The sequence below is a fragment of the Elephas maximus genome, chromosome 8 (assembly GCF_024166365.1).
Source record: "Elephas maximus indicus isolate mEleMax1 chromosome 8, mEleMax1 primary haplotype, whole genome shotgun sequence".
In the NCBI taxonomy this organism is placed as follows: domain Eukaryota; kingdom Metazoa; phylum Chordata; class Mammalia; order Proboscidea; family Elephantidae; genus Elephas; species Elephas maximus.
Window position 1 is genome coordinate 91,347,567 of NC_064826.1, and position 21,420 is coordinate 91,368,986.

General features: G+C 40.3%; 1 protein-coding gene across 2 annotated transcripts in view; it reads left to right on the forward strand.

The window, feature by feature from the left end:
• PLEKHA8 (pleckstrin homology domain containing A8) overlaps nucleotides 1-21,420 on the forward strand; it is a 79,912-nt gene that overhangs the window by 46,816 nt on the left and 11,676 nt on the right. For both annotated transcript variants that reach the window (XM_049894044.1, XM_049894045.1), the window contains exon 13: nucleotides 19,600-19,661. In XM_049894044.1, coding sequence (XP_049750001.1) covers nucleotides 19,600-19,661 — 62 coding nt within the window. The remainder of the gene's footprint in view (nucleotides 1-19,599; nucleotides 19,662-21,420) is intronic.

Consider the following 21,420-nt stretch of genomic DNA (forward strand, 5'->3'; position numbering starts at 1 on the left):
TATAGACTGGGAGAGAGAAGGTTATGTGACAGGAGTGGAGACCATGGGCATTTGGGCAACTTCTTCATGTAATTTACTTGTGCCTTCAGGTTCTGCTCAGGCCCAATCTCATATATACCACTTCCATTTAATGATGGAATGCTACTGTGCACATCTAACTTTATGACTCTTTGTGAATCAGACAACCCTGAGTTCATGATGGGGAGCTCAGGCCGCATGGTGATTTGGTGGCCCCTGGTTAAGTGTCCAGTCTCTACTAGGCCCAGTAGCAAGCCAGAAGCTGTTTTCATCTGCTGAGGATGGCAGAGCTTTGTTCCAAAATCTTAAGTGTCTGTACTGTGATTCACTAATACCGGAATGCCAAAGACTCCAAATAGCGTCTCTATCTGACTCTGACACTTCATAACACCATTGGATCAGCTGCATCACATGGCCTAAGTGGCAGAGTGGCTTGCATGGTAGCCTGAACCTGTTGCAGAGCCTTCTCTTAGGCCCCACTCAAAACTTGCAGTTTTTTAAGTCACATGAGAAATAGGCTGGAATAGCACACCCAAATGAGGGATATGTTGCCTCCAAAATCCAAAGAGGCCCACCAGGCATTGTGCCTCCTTTTTAGTTGTGGGAGGGGCCAAGTGCAATAACTTATTCTTACTTTAGAAGGAAAGTCTCAACATGCTCCACACCACTGTACCCCTAGAAATTTCACTGAGTTGGACGGTACCTGGATTTTTGTCAGGTTAATTTTTCACCCTCTAGCATACAAATGTCTTACCAATAAGTCTAGAGTCATTGGTACTTCTTTTTTAACTGGATCCAATCAGCATACTGTGATCAGTGTAATGGACCAGTGTGATATCTCGTGGAAGGGAAAGGTGATCAAGGTCTTGTGGACAAAATTATGACATAGGGCTGGAGAGTTGATACACCTCTGAGGTAGGACAGTGAAGATGTTTTGCTGGCCTTGCCAACTGAAGGCAAACTGCTTCTGGTGGTCCTTTCAAACTGGTGTGGAGAAAAAGGCATTAGCTAGATCAATAGCTGCATACGAGGTACCAGTAGATGTATTAATTTATTCAAGCAATGAAACCACATCTGGAATAGCAGCTTGGAGTCACCATTGGTTAAGTTTACGATAACCCACTGTTAAACTCGCCAAGATCCATCTGTTTTTCACACAGCCCAAATAGGTGAGTTGAATGGGGATGTGGTGGGAATCACCAGCCCTGCATCCTTCAAGTTCTCGATGGTGGCAGTAATCTCTGCAATTCCTCCAGCAACACAGTATTGCTGTTGGTTTACTATTTTCCTAGGTGGGGTCAGTTCTGATGGCCTCCACTTGGCCCTTCCTACCATAATAGCCATTAGTTAACATGTAAGGGATTCAGTTGGTGTTGTAACTCAGCCACTCTTATGAAAAGACTTAGGGTTTGGTTTTTGGCAATATCAGTTCTGTTACTACTACAAATAAGGCTTTCTTTCAGGGCACAAGTGGCTACTGTCAGGTCTTTCATGTGGTACTTCAGCCGTAATTCTGAACTCATCTCTTTCTTTTACCACTTTATCTAGTGAAAGCAAGACCAACCAACCAGCCTCCCTATTCGTCTCTGACAAAATTGTAGAAAAGTGTCGAATATGCAATCACCTAGGGCCTTGTTTCTCACAAATATTTAATCTATTGGTAGTGATATTTTGTGTCTTTCTATTGCCACTTCAAACCATGGATTAGCAGTACCCTCTTTATTCCTGGAAGCACAGTCATCAGCACCTTTCAGACTAGCCAGACTTGAGAACCAATTCAGAAAACTCATCCTTATGATTTTGTTCTTCTAGACCCACTCTCAGTACCAAATACCTTAGTTTGGATTCTGTAGAGGAGCAAAAGCAGTAAAGCTTACACACAGGCAAACACAGACACACACATGGAGATTTATCTCAAGAACTGGTTCACACAGTTGTGGGGGCTGGGAAGTCCATGGGTCAGGTATCAGCCTGGAGGCTTCTCCTGACTCATGGCATTGCAGGGGCTGATGAACTAGCCCCAAATTGGCAGGTCAGGTGGAAGGCTACTGGCTTATGGGGTTGCAGGAGCTGGCAAATCCCAAGATCTGCAGGCAGGCTGCTGGCTCACGTCCCAAGAACCAGAGGTCAGAGGATGATCAGTTAGTTGTGGGATCCAGAGATAGTTTTGCCAGAACATCCACATATATTGGATGCAGGCCACACCCCCACAGAAACTGGCTCTCAACTGATCGGCCTTTCAACTGATTGGCTGCTCACATCAGATTACAAAATGGAGGACGAGTACATAATGTCTGCCAAACCACTGAAAATCATGGCCTACCCACATTAGCCACCAAAAGTCTCAAAATCTAAATCAGTGATTCTCAAAGTGGTCCAAGGACTACGGTATCTTTATCACCAGGAAACTTATTAGACATGCAGACTATAAGGCCCTACCCCAAAGTCTGCTGAATCAGAAACTCCAGGGACGGGGCCCAGCAGCCTATGTTTTAATGAGTCATCCAGGTGATCTTAATCCATGTTAAAGTTTGAGAACTGCTCTCTAGAAGAAGACATTGAAGCTGTCCTGTCACTAGGCTACCTCTTGATTGTTTGGGAACTTTTACTGCATCTGAGGAATTGTTAAGTAAGCAGGAACGAAAGTGCTGAAGTTAGTCAACCATCAGCATAAGCCAATTTTATTTTGCCTCCTTTTCACCATAATTAGATAATATTCCAAGCACTGAAAATTTTTTTATGGCCTAGCATCAGCAAGATAATGTTGTTGTTAGGTGCTGTCAAGTCAGTTCTGACTCATAGGAACTCTGTGTACAACAGAACTGCCGGTCCTGTGCCATCCTTATAATCATTGTTATGCTTAAGCCCGTTGTTGCAGCCACTGTGTCAGTCCATCTTGTTGAGAGTCATCCTTTCTTTTGCTGACCCTCTACTTTACCAAGCATGATGTCCTTTTCCAGGGACTGGTCCCTCCTGATAAATGTCCAAAGTATGTGAGATGAAGTTTTGCCATCCTTGCTTCTACGGAACATTTTGGCTATACTTCTTCCAAGACAGATTTGTTCATTCTTTTGGAGTCCATGGTATATTCAGTATTCTTCGCCAACACCGTAATTCAAAGGCATTAATCCTTCTTTGGTCTTCCTTATTCATTGTCCAGCTTTCGCATGCATATAAGGTGATTAAAAACACCTTGGCTTGGATCAGGTGGACCTTAGTCCTTACAGAAACATCTTTGCTTTGTAACACTTAAAAGAGGTCTTTTGCAGCGAATTTGCCCAATGCAATGCGTCATTTGATTTTGTAACTGCTGTTTCTGTGGGCACTGATTGTGGATCCAAGTAAAATGAAATCCTTGACAACTTAAAGCTTTTCTCCATTTATCATGATGTCACTCATTGGTCCAGTTGTGAGGATTTTTGTTTTCTTTATGTTGAGGTGTAATCCATACTGAAGGCTGTGGTCTTTGATCTTCATCCGTAAGTTCTGTTCACTTTCAGCAAGCAAGGTTGTGTCATCTGCATATCTCAGGTTGTTAATGGTCTTCCTCCAATCCTGATGCCCTGTTCTTCTTCATATACTCTAGCTTCTCAGATTATTTGCTCAGCATGCAGATTGAATAAGTATGATGAAAGAATACAACCCTGACACACGCTTTTCCTGATTTTAAACTACGCAGTATCCCCTTGTTCTCTTCGAACAACTGCTTGTTGGTCTATGTACAGGTTCCTCATGAGCACAATTAAGTGTCCTGGAAGTCCCATTCTTTGCAGTGTTATCCATAATTTGTCATGATGCACACAGTGGAATACCTTTGCATAGTCAATAAAACACAGGTAAACATCTTTCTGGTATTCTCTGCTTTCAGCCAGAATCCATCTGACATTAGTAGTGATATCCCTCATTCCACATCTTCTTCTGAATCCAGCTTGAATTTCTGGCAGTTCCCTGTCAATATACTGCTGCAACTGCTTTTGAATAATCTTCTGCAAAATTTTACTTGCGTGTGATATTGTTCAATAATGTCCACATTCTGTTGGATTGCCTTTCTTTGGAATAGGTATAATATGGATCTCTTCCGGTTGGTTGGCCAGATAGCTGTCTTCCAAACTTCTTGGCATAGATGAGATAAAATTAAGGATAAACTTTGGATGGCATGCCCAAATTTTAAAACACTGCCTAGGAAAGGTTTAAGGTAAAAGTTCATAAAATTTGTACAGTCTTAGTGGCCTTGGAGACGGCAGACGGTGTGTAAAAATTCCAAATGATGCAATAGAAGCCTTCATATCTATTAATTCTTTGGCACAGTCATCTATAGTCATTATTTTGCTGCCATTCTGTGACCCAGAATAGTTTCCAGCATCTGGAAGGAGACCTTAGGCTTTATATTGCCTCTGCTTGTACTTAAACCATTACTTCTATTCCCCATAATGATGATCAGATTGGAACATTTTGGGTGGTCTCTTTTGAAGAGCTGCTCTGTACCCATAGTGTCCTATGACATTCTCTAGAGGTCATTCTGAGGAAACTGTTGGATCCATGAAGCCAGTACGCTTAATGATCCCCCCGCCCGCCCAAGAGATGAGTCTCTCCATTCACAGATGTCACATCAGAAGAGCTTTTAGAAAACACCTGTGTAAGAGGAAGGGAGAAGAGTTGCCCTGGCATTTCACGCACCACTGTGTTAAATGTTACATGCTCTGCACTGTTCCCTCAGCAGGGGAGCATATTGCCTCATCCCTCACCTCAGAATGATTCCATAAATGTCAGGTAAACATTAACCCAGCAAAGATTCCTGGTACAGGATAGAAAAAATGAAAAAAGATGTTCTGTCATGTATTTAATATGAAGGGTTTTCATAGACAGGAGAGCTATGTGAGAGGAATAAAGCCAGAACTCATAACCAGAAATTTAGCATCGAATTATAACTTGACTCATTTATTTAAAAAATACTATGGAACATGAATCAAGCCCTGCTTTCTCCAAAACCACTCACAGCGTGTGCCTCTACTGGCAGGGTTGGCTTACAGTACAAGTCCTAGTCTGGATGGTGCCTGAAGGTAACAGGTTATCTCTGGGCACTTGTTTCAGCTTGTCCACTGGTTATGCCTGTGGCTTTTCCACGTACAGTTTCTTTTGCCTGAAGCATAGCCAATGTAAAGAATTCAGAAGGTACTTTCCTAGTAGCTAAGTTACTTATTATAAATATTTTAAACATTCAACAGATAGCCATCATGTGGCCAAATATATATAAATATGTTCAGTACAGTTGAAGTGCCCCATGTATCACTCTTTAATCCCATTATCCTCTTTGTTTTCCAGAGGAAATTATTGTTCTGAATTTGCTATTTATCACTATATGATGCATGTTTTGATACTTTTACTATATACTTATGCATCCATATAAAACACCTAGCATCGTATTGCATATTTTAAATTTGTATAAAAACCAAACCAAGCCCATTGCCATCAAGTCAGTTCCAACTCATGGTGGTGCAATGTTTTACAGAGTAGAACTGCTCCATAGGATTTCCTTGGCCATAATCTTTGCAGAAGCAGATCATTGGACCTTTCTTCTGTGGTACTGCTGGGTGACTTCAAACCGCAGCCCTTTAGGTTAATAGTTGAGCGCAAACTTTGTACAGCCCCAAGCAAAAAAAAAAACAAACCTGTTGCCATCAAGTCGATTTTGACTCACAGCGATCCTATAGGACAGAGTAGCACTGGTGCATAGGATTTCCAAGGAGCGGCTGGTGGATTTGAACGGCCAGCACATTAATTAGCAGCCATACACAGCTCTTAACCACTGTGCAGGGAACCTTGAACTCACGTAGACGATGTCACGTTGTACACCTTCTTCCTATCACATTCAGTATTGTATTTTTCAGATTTATCCACTGTTGCAGCTCCTAGTTCTAGCTCATTCATTTCCCCTGCTGTTTAGCATTCTGTCGTATGGATTGTTGTTGTGAGGTGCCATGGAGTCAGTTCTAACTCATATTGGACCTGTGTGCAAAGAAATGAAACGCTGCCCAGTCCTGCACCATCCTCACATGTTGGATCAATTTCAGACTATAGAAATTGACAAAAATCTTCAGTTTCTTCAGTTTTGGCACTGGGGTTAGTGCATAAAGTTGAATAGTAGTCGTACTGGTCTTTCTTGTAAGCGCAGAATATTATCCTATCACTGACAGCGTTGTACTTCAGGATAGATCTTGAAATGTGCTTTTTGGCAATGAATGTGGTGCCGTTCCTCTTCAGTTTGTCATTCCGGGCGTAGTAGACCATCTCATTGTCGAATTCAAAATGTACAACACCAGGCCATTTCACCTCACCAATGCCTAGGACATCTATCTTTAAGCATTCCATTTCATTTTTTATAATTTACAAATTTCCTGGATTCATACTTTGTACATTCCGCATTCTGATTATTAATGTATGTTTGCAACTGTTTGTTCTCAATTTGAGTCGTGCCATATCAGCAGATGAAGTTCCCTTAAGCTTTACTCTACCCACGTCATTAATGTCAACTCTACTTTGAGGAGGCAGCTGTTTCCCAATCATATTTTGAGTGCCTTCCAACCTGAGGGGCTCATCCTCCGGCACTATATGAGACAAGTTCCGCTATATTCATAAGATCTTCACTGGCCGGTTTTTTTAGAAATAGATATTTTTTTTTTAAAGCTAATAAGCTGTCAATGGACACCCAAGTTAATTCCAAATGTTCACTGTTAAGAACACTTCTACAGTGTACATGTTCCTTTTACACACCTTTGTGATGTAGAAAATGGTAATACTTGAACGTTACACCTGTAATTCATTGGGACTCACTAGTTGGGAAGCTGTACCACAGCAGTGGTTTTCAAACTGTAGTCTTTATCAGATTACCTGGAAGGCTTCTTAAAACATAGATTGCTCAGAAGGTTTGAGATGGGATCCAATAATTTGCACTTCTAACAAGTTCCCAGGTGATGCTGAGACTGCTGGTCTGGGAATCACACTTTTAGAACCACTGCTCTAGTATATAATAGAATTGGAATGGCTAAGTCACATAAGAGCTTTGCTGGTGCAGTGGTTACGTGCTCAGCTGCTAACCCAAAGGCTGGTGATTCAAACCCACTTAGCAGCCCTGAAGGAGAAAGACCTGGTGATCTTCTCCTGTAAAGATTAAACCCAAAAACCCATTGCTGTCGAGTCAATTCCAACTCATAGCGACCTTATAGGCTAGAGTAGAACTGCCCCATAGAGTTTACAAGGAGCCTGGTGGATCCTGTAAAGATTACAACCCCATGGGGCATTTATACTCTTGCCAGACAGGGTTGCAGTGAGTCAAAAATCAACTTGACAGCACACAACAAGAAGTCACATTACTAGTTACTGGCGTACTTTGTTTTATTGCGCTTTGCTTTATTGTGCTTCGCAAATACTGTGTGTTTTACAAATTGAAGGTTTGTGGCAATCCTGCATCGAGCAAGTCTATTGGCGTCATTTTTCTCACAGCATGTGCTCACTTCATGTCTCTGTGTCACATTTTGGTAATTCTTGCAGTGTTTCAAGCTTTTTCATTATTATTTTATCTGTCATGGTGACCAGTGACCGGTGATCTTTGGTGCTATTATTGTAATTCCTTTGGGGCACCACGAACCCTACCCATGTAAGATGGGGAAACTTAATTGATAAACATTGTGTATGTATGTTCTGGCTGCTCCACCAACCTGCCGTTCCCCATCTCTCTCCCTCCCCTCAGGCCCCCCTATTCCCTGAGACATGACAGTATTGAAATTAGGCCAATTAATAACCCACAGTGGTTTCTAAGTGTTCAAGTGAAAGGAAGAGCCTCTGCATGTCTCTCACTTTAAATCAAAAGCTAGAACTGATTAAGCCTAGTGAAGAAGGTGTGCCAAAAGCTAGGCCTCTTGCGCCAGTTAGCCAAGTTGTGAATGCAAAGAAAAAGTTTGTGAAGGAAATTAAAAGTGCTCCTCCAGTGTGAACACACGAATGATAAGAAAGTTAAACAGCCTTATTGCTGACACGGAGAAAGTTTTAATGGTCTGGATAGAACATCAAACCAGCCACAGCATTCCCTTAAACCAAAGCCTAATCCAGAGCAAGGCCCTAACTCTCTTCAATTCTGTGAAGGCTGAGAGAGGTGAGGAGGCTGCAGAAGAAAAGTCTGAAGCCGGCAGAGGTTGGTTAATGAGGATGAAGGAAAGAAGCTGTCTCTGTAACATAAAAGTACAAGGTGAAGCGGTAAGTGCTGATGTAGAAGCTGCAGGAAATGATGCAGAAGCTCCAGCCAGATAACTGATGAAGGCGGCCACACTAAACACAGACTTTCAGCTTGGACTAAACAACCTTATATTGAAAGAAGATGCCACCTAGGGCTTTGATAGCTGGAGAAAAGTCAGTGCCTGGCTTCAAAGCCTCAAAGGACTCTCTCGTTAGGGGCTAACGCAGCTGGTGATGGTAGGCTGAAGCCAGTGCTCGTTTACCGTTCTGAAAATCCTAGGGCCTTTAAGAATTCTCTTAAATCCACTCTGCCTGTGCATAAATGGAACAACAAAGCCTGGATGACAGCGCATCTGTTGACAACTTGGTTAACTGACTATTTTAAGCCCACTGTTGAGACCTACTGCTCAGATAAAAAAAGATTCCTTTGAAAAGATTACTGCTCATTGACAATGTACCTGGTTACCCCAGAGCTCCGATGGAGATGTACAAGGAGATTAATGTTGTTTTCATGCCTGCTAACATGACACTCATTCTGCAGCCCATGGATCAAGTAATAATTTCAACTTTCAAATCTTACTATTGAAGAAATACTCCCTGTAAGGCTATAGCTGCCATAGACAGTGATTCCTCTGATGGATCTGGACAAAGTAAATCAAAACCTTCTGGAAAGAATTCTACATTCTAGATGCCATTAAGAACATTTGTGATGCATGGAGGAGATCAAAGTATCAGCACTAACTGGAGTTTGGAAAAAGTTGATTCCAACCCTCACGGATGAGTTTGAGGAGTTCAGGAGTTCAGTAGCGGAAGTAACTGCAGATGTGGGGGAAATAGCAAGAGAACTAGAATTAGACGTGGAGCCTGAAGATATGACTGAATTGCTTCTATCTCATGATAAAACTAATGGATGAGGAGTTGCTTCTCATAGGTGAGCAAAGATAGTAGTTTCTTGAGATGGTATCTACTCCTGGTGAAGATGCTGTGAACATTGTTGAAATGACAACAAAAGGTTTAGAATATTACATAAACTTAGTTGACAAAGCAGCGGCAGGGTTTGAGAGAATTGATCCCAATTTCGAAAGAAGTTCTGCTGTGGATAAAATGCTACCAGACAGCATCACATGCTACAGAGAAATCTTTTGTGAAAGGAAGAGTCACTCGATGCGGCAGACTTCATTGTCTTATTTTAAGAAATCGCCACAGCCACCCCAGCCTTCAGCAGCCACCACCCTGATCAATCGGCAGCCATCAACAGTGAGATAACACCCTCCACCAGCAAAAACGATTATAACTCTGAAAAGGCCTAGATGATGGCTAACATTTTTTAGCAATAAAGTATTTTTTAATCAAGGTATGTACATTTTTTTTTAATACATATAGTGCCATTGCTCTTTTAATAGACTACCCAAAAAACCACCAAACCCACTGTCATCGAGTTGATTCCGACTCATAGTGACCCTATAGGGCAGGGTAGAACTGCCCCATAGAGTTTCCAAGGAGCGCCTGGCAGATTCGAACTGCTGACCTTTTGGTTAGCCCCTGTAGCACTTAACCGTTATGCCACCAGGGTTTCCTAATAGACTACAGTATAGTATAAACATAACTTTTATATGTACTGGGAAACCAAAATATTTTTGTAACTCACTTTATTGCAGTGGTCTGGAACCGAACCTGCAATATCTTGGATGTATTCCCATATTGTCAAATTGTTCTTCAAAGTGTGTAATTACCAGCAGAGTAGGGAGAGTTCCCAATGTTCCACCTCCTTTGCTGGCACTTGTCATTGTCAGACTTTTTAATTTTTGCCTTTCTGATGGTTGTGAAATGATATAATATTGCCATAGTCTACGTTCTTAGATTCCTATTCTTACTGGAATTTGGATTTCCTGTTCTGTTCTTTAACTATTTTTCTGTTAGTTTTTTTTTTTTTTTTTTTTCAATTCACTAGAGTTCTTTATACATTCTGGATGTTAAGTTTATTTTTCAATGATGGGTTATAAATATCTTAATGCTGTTTTTTTTTTAATTTATTTCTCTTCTATTTATGTTGCCTTTTGGTAAATGGAAGTTTCAGTTTTTAGTCAGTCATGTCATTCTTTTCCTTTGTAGTTTGTGCTTTTTGTATCTTGTTTAAAAAATCCTTTCTACCTTTAGGTCACAAAGATATTCTCTGATGTTTTCTTCTCTAAGTTTTATAGGTATGCTTCTCATGTTCATGCCTTTAACCCTCCTGGAATTTATTTTTGGGAATGAAAAAATGGCTTAGCCAAAAACCAAACCCTTTGCTGTGGAGTCGATTCCTACTCATAGCTACTCTATAGGACAGAGTAGAACTGCCCCAAAGGGTTTCCAAGAAGCAACTGGTAGATTTGAACTGCCAACAGTGCCGAGCTCTTAACCACTGTACCACCAGGGCTCTGAGAATATTGTAGGGGAGGGATATAATTTTATTTTTTCTGTTCAGAAAACCCTTTAGCATTAGCAGTATTTATTGGATCATCCATCATTTCCCCCACTTGTATGTAATACCACCTTTGACTTACATACGTATGGATCTGTTTCTGGGTGCCATGTTCAGATCCATTGGTTTATTTGTCTATTCCAGTGCTTTATAATAAGACATGATTTCTCATAGGGCAAAGGTTCTTACTGCTCGAAGTGAACAACTGGACTTAATCTCTCTAGTAGTCATAGGACCTCAGAGCAGGTACACTTCCTTAATGCCTATATGTTTCCCACCAGCCTCCTGCCAAACTTAACTACCTCATGTGAGCCTCTCCTACTTCCTGATTCTTGCCTAAGGAGTGTCTAGTTTAGCTCATTTGCAGAGATGAAATGATTGTCATTTCCTGAGCTCAGAGAGTGGTTCCACCTTTCCTGACTTTTGTTATCTACTTCTCCGGCTGCCTCTTAAGACTTGGACTCACCTTTCTCTGGTGTACTCTCCACGATCCAAACAAATTCTTACCAATTACATTACAGTAGAAAAGCATTCATATATACAGTTGCTGGACAGAATAGTTGCCCCTCAATAGTAATGGAAAAGTTATTGTCTCTCAGGTGCTATAAAAGGTTTAGGCATAGTCTCTAAATACTTCATAGCAAGTGTCTGATGTTACTAGTAAATAATTCAGATCTGTGCTGTTACCATAATCATGATAAGGTGCTGATTCATTCAGGAGATGGCTGGAAGAGGCACAGCTTTCATTTTCATTATTTTGTTTCACAAAAAAATCAACGTTAAATTCTTGGCAGAGAGTTTTATGAGTTTTTATTGCTTTTAGCTTTGTGACTTTGGGCAAGTCACTGCCTACTGGGGTCATCTGTTTCTTCATTTTTGTAAAAGGAAGAGAATGGGACAAAATAATTGTCAGGTCGTCCTACTTGGAAATTTTGACTCATTCTCTCTGGGGAACTGACATCTCAAAGAACTGGAAGAAGGGTATCATTTATGTCTTTCAGGGACCAAAAATACTCTCAGATTATAGAACATGCATTATGATAATGAATGGGTATTACAGTGAAGATTAATGTATCTCATTATCTAATCTTCTCTAGGTAACTAAAATAGGTCAGGCTTAGACTTCATCTTATTTTAATGCAGCCTCACATGGCAGGGATATTTGTAGCCCCAGAAGTCAGCTAAGGACTTCTGGCAGGTCTGTTTTTGTTTTTTTTTTAATAAGTTTTATTTCATTCATTGTTTTTAAATTGCAGCAGTGGTCTTCCTGGGACTGAATCAGGACCCAGTCAAAATTCTCTGCCTCCCCCTCCTCCCAGTAGACTGGCCCACATTTTGCTGGGTGGGACTTTCCTCTGGCAAGGTGCAGTGCAGCAGGGAAGAGCTGCCTCCTCTAGTAGGACAGGTACGAGGGCACAGATTATGCTGCTGTACAAACTTCCCCTCACCCGTCCACTAGCCATGCTATCCATGTTATTTGGCCTAGGCCTCATGGAAACCTTGTCTTCTTGCTGTCCTGTAGAAGGAGGTTATGGAGAAGGGTTTGTAGGGTTTTATGAATATTGCCTTGAACAGTAAAATGTGGGAAAGGTATAAGGTCTCTGAGGTTGGCTTAGCACTGAATCCAGGCCCTTTAATACAGACAGTTTGCCTGGCTGACTGTGGGCTTTGGGCTTGAAGGCTCAGGGGCCAGGCCAGCTACATCTGCTGCATATTGTAAAGAGATGGGACTCTCAGCATGTTCCTTCCCTTCCACAATTCCGTATCAGAATGATCCTGCTCCCATGTAATAGAATGTTCTGATTACATTCTGATATATCAGAAGAAAATAATAATGGGAGGCATGATTGGGTTTCCTTAGTTTCCTCCTTTTTTATATTTTCTGTATATTTGACTGAACATACCCTACTTGAGAAATCAGAAAAAAAGTGTCATATTTTATATGTATAAATATCAAAATGATAAGAATAGGCAAAAAAATTGAACAAGTAATTCACATTGTTGTTAGGTGTATCGAGTCAGTTCCGACTCATAGCCACCTTTTGTATAACAGAAGGAAATGTTGCCCAGTCCTGTGCCATCCTCACAATTGTTGCTACGTTTGAGCCCATTGGCACTCAGTTCATAGAAGAGGAAATATAAATGAGCAGTGGACATATATAAAATGCTTACTAGAAATCAGGGAAATTCATATAAAATAATTTATTGTGACAAAAAATTTAAATAGTGATGATATCCATTGTTCAAGGGGGTATTGGGGAAATGGGAGAAGTCTCAAGCACTGCTTTTGGGAATATAAATTGGCAAAGCAGTATTTATTCAAATCAAATACGTGCCTACCCTTGAGCCAGGAATGTCACTTCTAGGTATGTTTCCTAGAGAAACACTCATGTAATTGTACAGAAAAGCTTGGATGAAATTGTTTTTTATGTTGTTTGCAACAGCAAAAAAATGTAATCAACCCAGATGTCCAAGAAAGGAAAACGGTTAAACATATATATGTGTGTACACACACACGCATTCTTATATACATCATGGAATATTGTTTAGCAGTGAAAAATGAGGTAGATCTATAGGTAGTAAAATTGAAATCTCTCCAATTTATACTATAAAGTGCAAAGTGCAAAGTGTAAGCCATATATACCATATTTTATCATTTATTTTAAAAAAACAGACAAAAGACCCTACATTTTTCTGTTTGTAAAATGCATAAGAAGGCAGTCTATAAGGGTCCACACCAAACCCCTAACTGTAGTTACCACCAGGAGAAGGCCGGGGAGAGGTAGTAATGGGAAGGAGGTATTGCATGGATTTTTAAAAATAAAATTGTGTATCACTTGTATAATTAAAAATTTAACCAACAAAAGAAAGCCTGCTGCTCTTCCTCACGTGAAAGTTCAGAATCCGTGGGCAGAAAGGCCTTCAAAATTTGGCCTCAGTGTTTTTCAGCCCTAGTGAATTTCTCCCCATTGCCAAACATGCCACGATCTTTCACAACTCCGTGGTTCTTCTCTGCATGGAGCACCATCCACTGCCCTTCTGTCTGCCCTACCCAGCCTTCAGGACTCCTGAGAATTCTCTCTGCCCATACTCCCCCAAGGCTGGATGAGACTCTCTCTCCTTTCTTTTTCTGGAGCACTGTGCACAAATCTCTATGTAGCAGTGAGTGATTTGTATAGTAACGATTTCTTAAATGGCTTGCTCCCCTATCAAACCATAAACTTCTTGAGGCAGGGGACTGAGGTCAATTACCAGAAGGCCTCCACTGCCTCGCACAGTATATGGGAGTATAGTTGGCTCTTAGTGAATCTTATTGAATGGAGCAGTAGTTCTACTGTGCTGTCCATCAGCAGAGTTTTGTTTTTGTTTTTTTTTTTTTTTCGTGCTTTAGGTAAAAGTTTATAGGTCAAGTTAATTTCTCATACAAAAATTTATACACATATTGTTATGTGACAGTAGTTGCAATGCCTGTAATGTGACAGCACAGTCCCCCTTTCCACCCCAGGTATCTCGTGTCCATTCAGTCAGTTCCAGTCCCTTCCTGCCTCCTCATCCTGCCTCTGGACAGGAGCTGCCCATTTGGTGTCATGTATCTGCTTGAACTAAGAAGTATGCTCTTCACAAGTATTATTTTATCTTTTATAGTCCAGTCTAATCTTTGTCTGAAGAGTGGGCTTCAGGAATGGTTTTAGTCCTGAGTTCTACCAGCAGATTTTAACAGTATTAAATAGCCCCTGCCCTGCTTGGGTTAGGGTCATAAAAAAGAAAGCATCTTAACTATTTTACCTCAGTAACTCACCTCAGGATGTTTTCTGTGGACCTGTACCAGATTTTGTCAGCCCAGATAGCTCCTTACATGGTTGAAAATTTGGTTGTCTTTACAGTTTACCTCAGAGACTGTGCGTAGCATTCTCTGGCCATCTTTTTGTGCTACACACTTTGGGAGCCAGGAACCCTTTTCTTCATGTTTCTCAACATATCTTCACAAAGGCCTCATATACCATCTAAAATTTCCCTGATACCATGATGTCCCCTTACAGAGAACCAGCTAGATTTTAGATGTGGCTTACACTATAGACTTATATCTTTGAGCATATCCTAGTCTACTCAGACTGTTCCCCTAAGAAAAAAATTAAATTCTCTGTATTGGAATACACTAATTCTTTACCATTTCTGCTTTAGTTTTACCACACTGGAAGCTGACATTTTCACCCTGTTCCCCAAACTTTAAATAGTGAAGGAAATCTGTTGTGTTTCGATTGTACAGCATTCTTTTATACAAAATATGGGTTTTTTTTAATGCTGATTTGAATTTTGTAAAATTAAAATAGTAGGATATATTAACAGTATTAATAAAGCCTCACCCTAACTTTTCAAAGAAAAGTCGAGAAGAATTGCATCATTTCAAAGTTGGAGGGCTTGAATAAGTAAACTGTTTTTAAGCTGCAGCCTCATGGCAGTGCCATTTTGTCAGTGAACACAGGTACCCAACATCCTTGGGCATTTTCTGTGGCCACCATTGCTCTTTACTGCGTAGGAACTTAAGCTTGTGGTTTTGGTGTCTTGTTTTTCTGTTATTTTAATATCTGCATTTTTATAATTTAAAGTATCTTTTGTATCCTATTATAATATCACCCAAGCAGTCATTAAATGGTGACGGTACTTGGAGTAGTACAGAAGGTGGTTGTTGTTGTTGTTGTTAGGTGCCGTCGAGTCGGTTCTGACTCATAGCGACCCTGTGCACAACAGAGCGAAACGCTGCCCGGTCCTGCGCCATCCTTAAAATCGTGGTTATGCTTGAGCTCATTGTTGCAGCCACTGTGTCAGTCCACCTCTTTGAGGGTCGTCTTCTTTTCCGCTGACCCTGTACTCTGCCCTGGAGAAGGACATCATGCTTGGCAGAGTACAGGGTCAATACAGAAGGTAGCACATGAAAATAAATAAGTTTGGAATGGAATTTAGATGTGATAAAACATGATGAAGATAAAACCCCCAAATATACTGTGCTGTTCATTTAAGAGTGAGAACTCTGGAAACTACCAGAGATAATACCTAGAAAATAAAATGGAGCATTGAAATAAAAATCCACTGTGGTCGGTGATACAGATCTGTGCCCCCTGAGAATGTATTTATTCCTATAGGAAAATTAGTTTTGACTTTTGCGGATATTGAATTATTGAAAGTCTTTGTGGCCACATCCGTTGCATAACATGCAACCGTCTTATTCTTGGGGCATTTGGGGAGTTTGTGTTTGTAAATAAAATTATCATATACCAGTTTTAAAATCTCATTTTAAAATACTTTGGGGCCAACAAAACAGAGCACTTGGAGACCGAAATAATAGGTTGTGGTCTTTAAACTATACAATATGAGTGATGTTTATGAATAGGCCTCACCTGTTACTTTACAACCAGCTTAACTTCAGGCCATTCTTCCCAGAATTTTTTTTTAAAGGTTTCTAGCTTTAATGCTGTATATTCAAGGTCATAGAGACATTTAGGACAAACATTTTACATTCCAGAATAGAATGTCAGAATTAGAAAGCACCTTAGAGATCATTTTACAAAGGGAGAAAAAGCGGTTAGTTGGAAAGGGCAGGTAAGTGACCAGCTCAGGGGCATGCAAATTTCAACTGCAGTTTTATATTTTATAGTGTATTTCATTTCAATTTTGCAATATCCTTTCCTCTGTCTTTATTACCTTATATGTATTGAACTTTTATTACAATGAAAATAGCTGAAGTTCAGATCCATTGACACCGGGTAAGGGGTAGAAGTATCTGTTGTTGTTAGGTGCTATCTAGTTTGTTCCAACTCATAGAGACCCTTTGTACAACAAAACTAAATACTGCCTGGTCCCAGGCCATCCTCACAGTCCTTCCTATGTTTGAAGTCACTGTTGCAGCCACTGTGTTAATCTGTCTCATCAAGGGTCTTCCTCTTTTTCTCTGACACTCTAGTTTACCAAGCAGGATGTCCTTCTCCAGGGACTGGCATCTCCTGATAACATGTCCAAAGTACATGAGATGAAGCCTCACCATCCTCACTTCTAAGGAGCATTCTGGCTGTACTTTTTCCAGGACAGATTTGTTTGTTCTTCTGGCGGTCCATGGTATATCAATATTCTTCACCAACACCATAATTCAGTTGCATCAGTTCTTCAGTCTTCCTTATTCATTGTCCAACTTTCGCATACATTTGAGTCATTTGAAAATATCATGGCTTGGATCGGGCATACCATAGTCCATTTTACTTTGAAGAGGTCTTTTGCAGATTTTCACAATGCAGTACGTCGTTTGATTTCTTGACTGCTGCTTCCATGGATGTTGATTGTGGATCCACATAAAATGAAATCCTTGACAACTTCAGTATTTTCTCCATTTATCATGATGTTGCTTATTGGTCCAGTTGTGAGGATTTTTGTTTTATGTTGAGGTGTAATCCATACTGGGGCTATAATCTTTGATCTTCATCAGTAAGTGCTTTAAGTCCTCTTCACTTTCAGCAAGCAAGGTTGTGTCATCTGCATAATGCAGGTTGTTAATGTGTCTTCCTCCAATCCTAATGCCCCTATTCTTCTTCATATACTCCAGCTTCTTCGATTATTTGCTCAGCATACAGGTTGAATAAGTATGGTGAAAGGATACAACCCTACACACATTTTTCTGACTTTAAACCACTCATTCCCATGTTCTATTTGAATGACTGCCTCTTGGTCTTGGTACAGGTTTCACATGAGCACAATTAAATATAAAAAAATTTTTTTTTTTTTTTAAATTTAATTGTCCTGAAATTCCCATTCTTCGCAATGTTATCCATAATTTGTTATGATCCACACAGTAGAATGCCTCTGCATAGTCAGTAAAACACAGGTAAACATCTTTCTGGTATTCTTTGCTTTCAGCCAAGATCCATCTGACATCAGGAATGATATATCCCTCATTCCAGGTCCTCTTCTGAATCCAGCTTGAATTTCTAGCAGTTACCTGTTGATGTACTACTGGAACCGTTTTTGAATTATCTTCAGCAAAATTTTAGTTGTGTGTGATATTAATGAGGTTCGATAATTTCCACATTCTGTTGGATCACCTGTTTTTTGGAATGGGCACAAATATGGATCTTTTCCAGTTGGTTGGCCAGGTAGCTGTCTTCCAGATTTTTTGGTATAGACAAGTGAGCACCTGCAGTGCTGCACCTGTTTGTTGAAACATCTCAAATGGTATTCGGTCAATTCCTGAAGCCTTTTTTTTATTTGCCAGTGCCTTCAGTGCAGCTTGGACTTCTTATTTCAGTACCATCGTTTCTTGATCATACACTCCCTCCTGAAATGGTTGAATGTTGACCAGTTCTTTTTGCTAGAGTGACTGTGTATTCCTTCCATCTTCTTCTGATGCTTCCTATGTCATTCAATATTTTGCCCATAGAATCCCCTTCAGTGTCACAACTCAAGGCTTGAATTTTTTCTTCAGTTCTTTCAGTTTGAGAAATGCCAGGTGTGTTCTTCCCTTTCGGATTTCTAACTCCAGGTCTTTGTACATCCCATTGTAATACTTTACTTTGTCTTCTCAAGCCGCCCTTTGAAATCTTCCATTCAGCTGTTTCACTTCATCATCTGTTCCATTCCCTTTAGCTACTCTACGTTCAAGAGCAGGTTTCAGCATCTCTTCTGACATCTATTTTGGTCTTTCTTTTCTGTCTTTTTAATGACCTTTTGATTTCGTCATGTGTGATGTCCTTGATGTCATCCCACAACTCCTCTGGTGTTCAGCCATTAGTGTTCAATGTGTCAAATCTATTCTTGAGATGGTCCCAATTCAGGTGGGAGATACTCAGGGTCTTTTGTGGACTTGTTTTAATTTTCTTCAACTTCAACTTGAACTTGCATATGCTCAACTGATGTGTTCCACAGACAGCCCCTGGCATTGTTCTGACTGATGATATTGAGCTTCTCCAGCATCTCTTTCCACAGATGTAGTTGATTTGATTCTTGTGTATTCCATCTGGCAAGATCCATGTGTATAGTCACTGTATATGTTGTTGAGAAAATGAATTTGCAATAAATAAGTCATCAGTCTTGCAAAATTCTGTCATGCACTCTCTGGTGTCATTTCTGTCACCAAGGCCACATTTACCAACTACCGATTGTTCTTTGTTTCCAAATTTCACATTCCAATACTCAGTAATTATCAATGCATGTTGATTGCCTGTTTGATCAATTTCAGACTGCAGAAGTTGGTAAAAAGCTTCAATTTCTTCATCTTTGGCATTAGTGGTTGGTGCATAAATTTGAATACTAGTCGTATTAACTGGTCTTCCTTATAGGCATATGGGTATTATTCTATCACTAACAGTGTTGTACTTTGGGATATATCTTGAAATGTTCTTCTTGACGATGAATGTGATGCCATTCCTCTTCAATTTGTCATTCCTGGCCTATACCAGTCCATTTCAGCTGCACTGCTAACAGAGAGGTTGGCGATTCAAAACCACCAGCAGCTCTGAGGGAGAAAGACGTGGTAGTCAGCTTCCTAGAGATTTATAGCCTTGGAAACCCTATGGGGTCGTTATGAGTTAGAATCAACTCGACGGCAGTGGGTTTGCTTGTTTTTTAAATGCCTAGGATATCAATCTTTGCATTCCATTTCATTTTTGCTGACTTCGATTTTCCTAGATTTGTACTTCATACATTCCATGTTCCAATTATTAGTGGATGTTTGCAGCTGTCTATTGCAGTAGTGTCTATTATTCTTAAAAAGAAAAAATTCTATATGGGCATTTTTCCCAGTTTAAGTCTTTTTGGGTACAAAATCTTCATAGTTCCTAATACAAATGATACTTCAAATTTTGATGAAATTGCTCCTCATGGAGTTTTCCTTTCTTCTTTTCAAGATAACGCCTATGGTAAGACTTTACGGCAACACCACGGCTGGGTAGTGCGAGGGGTTTTTGCGGTAAGTAACCTGTCAGCTTCCTGAAGTTTTCCTGGTTACAAGCATGTTTTTGTTTTGTGTGTGTGTGTGTGTGTGTGGTTTATTTTTAAGAAAAAAAAAAACAAAATATTGCTTCTTTCCTTTAAGTCTGTAGGCCTTTGGTGTGTGGAAATGTCAATAATAGAAAGTGTCTAGAAACTCCGTTAAAGAGTGTGCTTTGCCCTCTTCTAATTCCAGTGACCTTGTTGAGATGTACCCAGAAACGGTTGCCTAGAAAGTAGTATCAGGGCAGAGGCAGACAGGAAGCAGTGGGCCCAAATACTTGCCCTTGATGGAAACCAGTGATGCCTTTAAGCCAATAGCTCCCTCTGCTGACCGTGGCATTCAGTCTAGGTAATGCTCAGATCTTACTTGGATTTTCTGTTGGAATATTAACTAAATTGACTGTGCCAGCAGCTAGGGCTAGAAATCTTTTCTTACCCGGTTATTTTCATTGTGAGGGTGTTTGTCTTTATGTGTTTGAGTGCTTGTTACCCACCACCCCCTCCTCTCCAGCATGTTGAACTAGGAAGAAACGAGTCTGGGAGTGAAGTCTCTGGGACAGATCACTTAGCCTGTTTTGTGAAATAGCAGAAGGAGTACATGGCCCCTTTAGGGTTAGCGGTAATATTCTGTGGTTCTTTCCGTCAGGGGAAAGGTCAGTGTTAGTCAAATGTAGTGGCGCACTAGGAAACGTCATAGAATGTGAGCGTTCTTTCAAAGGTTGGGGGATAAAGATAGCCTTGCAGGTAATATCTTCTACTAATTTAAAGGATAGGAGACATCATTTGCCTAAGGTGGTAAGAGCTCTTTAGGTCATGATATATTAGGAAGTTAAGAAAGTGAAAAGAATTTATAGTTCAAGAAATCAAATATTTGAAAGCATGAAGATGACTATCTCCTAATCCACCTGTGCAGTGGAATAGGAGCCAGACCAACTGGGGCTAATACCTGTGCACATTCAGCTTTAGTGCATATTTAATAACCATAATACATAATAGCTGCCACATAGCTATTGGACACCTGTTGTGTACCAGATGCTTCATGTTCACTGTCTGTGTTAATCCTCAGGATTAACCTCCCACCATTTTATAGGTTCAGAAAGGTTCATTCATTCACTTTCCTGAAGTCCCTGAGAGAGACTATGGCAAAGCCCAGATCTGAACCCAGATCTTTTGTCTCCCAGGCTAGTGCATATCCCCCCACATCTCAGCTCTCTGCAGTGAAAATAGAATAATTGAGAAGTCGATGGTGAGTTGTTTGGCAGTGGAATGGAAGCTTGCTACATTTGTTGAGGTCTCTGAGTGAATGGCGTGCTTGTTTGCACGTGCTGATGCCCGAGTTCCCTCGGCGAGATGACCAAGTACAGACATTGAGTTGCCCTGTTTAAAAAAAGTGTAATGTGTTTTTTCAGTATAGAAGGCAAAGTTTAATCCTGAAATATTGCTGATCCAAGAGATGCTGCCAACAGAAACGCAGCTTAGTAGGGAAGTTACCATTGGCGTGAGTCTTTAAGAAGAATTTTTTAATTACGGCATCCCAGATTTATAGTGATTTTTAGACTCACTGCGAAATGTTTTGGAAATCATGGAAGAATAGAAAAGGAAAAAATTAAAACTGTCCAGATGTTTACCACCCAGGAATAACCATTTTTAACTTTTTTGTGTTTTACCTTCTTAGCTTTTATATCTATATTTTTTTTATTTATGAAGTCTTTTAAATGTTGATCTGTTTGATTTGA